The sequence below is a fragment of the Tauraco erythrolophus genome, chromosome Z (genome assembly GCF_009769465.1).
Source record: "Tauraco erythrolophus isolate bTauEry1 chromosome Z, bTauEry1.pri, whole genome shotgun sequence".
Lineage (NCBI taxonomy): Eukaryota > Metazoa > Chordata > Aves > Musophagiformes > Musophagidae > Tauraco > Tauraco erythrolophus.
Genome location: NC_141496.1, coordinates 64,168,040 through 64,173,894, shown reverse-complemented (window position 1 = coordinate 64,173,894; position 5,855 = coordinate 64,168,040). Strand labels below are relative to the sequence as shown.

At 54.8% G+C, this 5,855-nt stretch overlaps 1 protein-coding gene across 1 annotated transcript; it reads left to right on the top strand.

The window, feature by feature from the left end:
• Positions 1-1,696: 1,696 nt before the first annotated feature.
• Positions 1,697-2,782, top strand: TMEM271 (transmembrane protein 271). The gene has a single exon (XM_086629960.1). It carries the CDS (start codon positions 1,697-1,699, stop codon positions 2,780-2,782), a length of 1,086 nt encoding a protein of 361 aa, XP_086486086.1.
• The last annotated feature ends 3,073 nt before the right edge of the window (positions 2,783-5,855 follow it).

The window sequence follows — 5,855 nt, the reverse complement described above, 5'->3', positions numbered from 1 at the left end:
GGAGATCAGGTAGCCACAGGTCAGCCAGCCCTGGACTACCAGGATTGGCACGTTTCCTCACACAGTCAAGGTGCTCCATGAGCCCTTTGTGAACAGGAGGGAGGCAGCAAAATTCCCTTGTCTGTGTGGCCCCAAGGGGCAGAATGACTTGTCCTGTTGGAGCCCTGACAGTTTTGGACAGTGCCACTGGAGAGGGCTGGAATCCAGGCAGGGCAGCCTCCCATCAAGAGCCTTTGGAGGACCTCTGTCCCATGCAGGGCCCAGAAACCTCTCTTAGCAAGAAGCAGCTCCTGGTGCCGAGCCCTGTGCTCAGGGACTGCAGCTGGGTAGTGGCGCTGCCCAGGGAGGTACCAACGAGGCCTGCCCTGATGGGACACAGGGAGCAGGCTCACATCCCTGGAGAAAGTGAAATGCCCACACACACTCTTTCCGATGCCAACAGGTGGATTGGCCCTGTTGGAACAGAAAACGGCTTGGAAAACGGCTTTCTCTCCCTTGCTTGCTCCCCTGAATGCTAATCAGCAGCACCGGCTAAAAATACCCAGCAAGGCTGGAGTGCGCACAGCAGAAAAAGAAAATGGGGGAGCTGGAGCCTCTAACTTCCCGGAAGGAAAACGGACAGGCGAGGAAACGCCTTCCCCAAGCCCCTCTGCCCGTCCGGTGCCTGGCTCCCAGCACGGGCACGGTCCTCCAGCTCCCCCGCTCCGAGGCAGAGGTTCCCACCTCTCCTTCGGGAGGCCATCCCGGGTGCTCCCCGCGGAGCCTCCGGGGCCCCCAGCGCCGGGGCAGGTGGCAGCGCCCCGTCTGACACCGGCTTCCACCCACCGGCGCTGCTGGCGCTCCCGGCCGGGGCAACCCGGGGGTGCCGCCGCGGGCAGTCGGCCCCCGAGCCCCGCCGCCCGCGGAGCAGCGTGCGCGGCCTGGCGCGGAGCAATCCCACCGAGGTCCGTCAGCAGAGCTCGAAACAAAGAGGGGTGCCGGGGACCGCCTCCGCGGGTGCGCGCCGGGCAGCGCGGCGCGCAGGGCTCGGTTCGCCGCATGAGAGCCGCCGACACACCGCAACGCAGCCGGCCTGCTGCGAGAGCAAGCGCTAAATAAATAAATAAATAAATAAATAAATAAATAAAATTAAGAGCGGTAGAGAGGACACAAGCGGTAGCCCTCCGCATGGGACCCGGCGGGAGGGTGCAAACCCCTGCCCTAGCTGCATCTTCCTCGCCGTGCTCGCCTCGGGGTACCCCCGGGAGGGTGGCCTGTGCACCCCCCCCCCGCCCTCCGGTGCCACGCGGGGGGAGGGCGGGAGGCCGGCCGAACCGGGGGTCGCACTGCCCCCCGCCACCCGCGGCGGGCCGCCCCCTCGTCCCCCCCGCCCGCCGTGGCTCCCATCCATAATTAATCGCCTCCCCGCAGCCGCTGCGATAAGAGAGGGCGGGCGGGGACGAGGAGGCGGTGGCCGGGAGGCGGGGGGGGGGGGGGGGTGGGGGGGGGGAGCGTGTGCGCTCGCCGCGCCCGGCTCACTGCGGCCGGCGGCTGCCTGCCGTGCGGAGCGGAGCGGAGCCCAGCCGCCCCGTCGGGCAGCGCCGCGATCGCATGGCCGCGCCGCGCCGCGCCGCCGCCGCTGCCGCGGGGCCGGGGGGGGCCGCGGGAGGAGGATGAGGCGGGCGGCGGGGCGGCGGCGGCGGCGGCGGCGCGGAGGATGAAGTGGAGCGTGCGGGGAGCCTGCGCCGCGCTCTCCAGCTGCCTCCTGCTCGCCTGCGCCCTCAGCGCCGCCGCCGTGGGCCTGAAGTGCTTCTCGCTGGGCTCCGAGCTGAAGGGCGAGCCCTTCCGCCTGGGCACCGCTGCCGGCGCCTTCTACTCGGGGCTGCTGCTGGCCGCCGGCCTCTCGCTGCTCGCCGCCGCGCTGCTGTGCTGCCGCCCGCCCGACGAGGCGCCCGCGGCGCCAGCGCCGGCTCCGGCCCCGACCTCGGCCCTGGACCCGGCCGGGGATCCGGACCCGACAGGCGGCGGCCCCGGCGCGGGGGAGGCGGCGGCCGCGCCGTCGGGGCCGGTGGAGAAGACGCCGCCCGGGGGGCGGCAGAACTTCCTGCTGTTGGGGGTGTTGGTGTTCATGCTGGGCGTGCTGAGCGCCTTCGCCGGCGCCGTCATCGACGGCGACACCGTGTCGCTGGTGGAGAGGAAGTATTCGCACTACTGCCTGCTGCAGCCCGGCGGCGCGGCCCGCCCGCGGAGCGGCCCCGCGGCCCCCGACGGCTCCGCCGCGGCGCTCCGCTGCCAGAAGCTGCGGGACTACCAGCGCGGCTTGGTGCTCTCCACCGTCTTCAACGCGCTGGAGTGCCTCCTGGGCCTGCTCAACTTGCTCCTGGTCAAGAACTACAAGGCCTCGCAGCAGCGCGGGCGGCGGCGACGGCGGCGGCGAGCCGCCCCGGCTGCGGCTGCGGCGGCGGGCGGACGGCGACGGCGGCGGCGGGGAGGCGGCGGCGGCGGGCGGCGGGCGCCGCGCCACAGCCAGGGCTCCCTCTTCTCCGGCGGAGAGCCCGAGCTCAGCCCCGGGGATTGCCCCTTCCAGGCCGTCTCCTACATCAACGTGGGCGTCTTCCACGTCTTCGACGAGGCCGGCGTGGAGGTGCACTGCGGCGGGCATCCCTCCGTCGAGCTGCCCGGCTACTCGCCCATGGACCCCGAGCTCAACGCCTCCTACCCGTACTGCTACCCGCTGCCCAGCGAGCAGCCTCCCGCCTACGAGGAGATCTACCCTGGGGAGCCCTGCGCGCACGGCACCTAGCGCCGACCGCCGCCGGGACGAACTGCTCCCTGCCTGGCCGCCGGCTCGCCGCCACAGCTGGGAGCGGGACCGGCGCCGGGAGCGGACCCGGAGCGGGACAGGACTCCGGAGCTGGAGCGGGGCTCGGGGACAGGCCTCGCACCACCGACGGGGCGGGGGACTAGGTGCCGCCGTGCTTCTGGCTCTGCGGAAGCTTCTCCGTCCCTCCCAGCTCTCCTCTTCCTTTCCTCTTTTCCCTCCCTCACACCGACCCTCCGTCCGTCTGTCCGTCCGCCGGCGGCTGAATTTTCCAAAGGCTGCGCAAGAAACGCCTAAGGGTTGGTTCCTCCCGCCGCCTCTCCTCCGTAGCCAAGTTTAGTTCCCTTCAAGTGATTCATCAGTCTCCAGCTTTAGCAGTCCAGAGTTACCCATTTATGATAACCAGCCAGTGTAAGGAAAAGGTATCATGAAGCTTCTTTACCTCTCAAAAGAGCTAAATTTCTGAACAACGCAGAGACATTTGTGTCACGTTTACTAGAGGTGTATTGGGGATCTTTAACGTTTACACTACTCCTTGGGAGAATTGAGTTCTGTTTTAAGATTTAGTGAGTTAAAACATTCGTTGGTCTTGTAAGATGCACATTGAGAAAAACCTGCACTTTGAAAAAGAAACAGGAAAAAAATCAACAACGTTTTTGTACACTAACGTGCCTGCTTTTGTTGATAACTTCTTACTGTAAAAGCTTTCAGAAGTCTATAGTGAAAATGTTTGGTAAATTCACTGCAGTTTAAAATTGATGATTAGTTCCTTTACTAAAACAACGGAGATGTCGCTAGGATATGGCAGTTAAAAGGAAGTCCAAATGTCATACACATTCCTTTTTGTAAACAAGTTCTGTGTTTTTAATGCGAGGCAGGATTTCTTTTGTTTTACACAGGTGAAGGGTTTAATTCTATTTTGTACAACTACATGGTTTACCTTGTAAAGAGTTCCATTTTACCTGTTACAATTCATCAATCTGGTAAGCTTGAATATTAAAGTTTTATTTGAAATATATATATATTGTAAAACAGCCTTAACTGGTGCAGTGATCACAGTTTTAAAGGGGGGAAAAAAAAAGAGATAAACCATCTTGGAAGACATCTTCCAAATGTGTTTTCAAAACAATATTTATAATCCTATTACAAAGCAAGAATTTTATTTTTTGCTCAAAAAAAAAAAAAAGGCCACTTTAATTCCTGAAGGGGGGGTGGGGGAAATAATGGGATTGTATGCTGTTAACTCTTTCTGAACTTAGATATATTAAGAAGGCTTTCTGGAAAGAGAAAAACTGCTAAATCCTCCTTTTGGATTCTGTGGAATGCCAGTGCAGATAGTGTAAGAAAGTGCTAATTAAAGAGAAGCAGGTATGGCATGTTTTATTACATCATTCGCGAACAGGTAAAGGCTTGATTTCTTGTTGCACAAAGAACCAAAAAGCAACTCTTCAGAATGCATTTGGTTCAGTACCCCCTCCCCCAGTTACAGTATGCTGAAATTAAATATTACAAAATAACCTTTCTGTTAATCCTGTGTTTGGAGCCTGCTGCATAATGCCAGTGTATCAGCTACCCATAGAGAAAGAGAGAGAGAGTTAAGGGAATACAAAGGTACGGCGTATTTCTGTGGTTAATGGAAAATTATTTTAAAATTTTTAGCTGCAGAGAGACTGACGTAATTGATAAATCTTAGAATTGGAGAGAGAAGATTTTGGCCTAAAAAGACTCACATCTCTCTGCACTGATTTGTTTTCTGAAGTGTTTTGACTTGCATACTTTGTATAATCTAAAATGCAGAATGCCTTAGAAGTCTTAAACTTGCAAACTGATGTCTGTGAAGCTCACAATTAAAGCTCTAATCTAGAGAAGACAGCTAAGAGCAGCAGGTGCCAATTTGCCAAGTAGTTCTAAATAGCAGAAATTTAGAATACAGGTCTTTTTGGCCAGCAGGTTTCCTTGAGCGGATCGCCAGCCTAAAACATATGCCCTAGCTAAGTCCTGAAGTACTGAAGATTGGTTTTATGCTGGCTCTCTGCAGATGCACGTCCTTAACCCCTTACAGGGAAGCGACTGGGAAGACATGTAGTGTGTACCTATAATACTAATCTAGGCACAAAACCAAACCTGTAACATACTGTATTGCTTATACAGCCGAGATTTTGCAAAACAAGTAACTGAAGCAAGGAGGCAAATCCTTATGTAGGTCTCCAATTAGATGAGTTTATGAGACCCTGTACTGAATTAAATGGGAACTGTTAGGCTGCAGGGTGATTTTGAAAAACAGACCAGCTAGGTGCCTAAATACAGATGCAGAAGTGTAATACTAGTTGTTGGCTTTAAAAAAATTGGCTATATACATTGTAGTTCATGGAAGTTGTATCTTAGTTTTACTTAAGGAATTGATTTTTGACATAAAAGACAGTATTTTACTTAAGATAACTATTTTATGAATTACGAACTAGACAGTTCTGAAACTCCAGATGTTCCAAAGATCAGCGCTCAGGGAAATAAATGGAAAGTCAAGAAAGCTACCTATTATACTCAATTGTCTAAATGTAAACAATTTTAAACTATGAATTTTTAAGATTGTTAAATTCACAACTTTTTTTGTGTGTGTGTGTATGTGTATGCACATGTGTAAGTGTGTTTGTGTTTTATTTTAGTCTGTTTAGAATGCCATTGAATTAGGATATTTATTTGTGGCTCAGTTTTAGTTCCTGAATTTCTACTTTTATTCATTTAGGCTTTTATCCCCTGTAATAGTTTAATTTATTGGTGGACAGATTGCCAGAATAATGTCCAAGTCGGACTCCCACAGAAGCCAGTAGGCGTCATTTCATTGACTTCAGTGGGTCTGGGCACAAATGATATGTTAACACCTACTCTAAGTAATCTCTAAGTAATATTGATCTTGTGGCATGACAGGATGCAGCAGTGGCATATTATTTCTCTGTTATTTATTATTTGTATGGACAGCAGTATTAAGGGAGGTCACCTATGGTATTACACATGCTTTTTTAAAAAACAGGAAAAAAAAAATTGGCAGGCAAATTGA

Coding starts and splice junctions, on each gene's coding strand:
- TMEM271 (XM_086629960.1), top strand. CDS start 1,697: ATGAAGTGGAGCGTGCGGGGAGCCTGCGCCGCGCTCTCCAGCTGCCTC.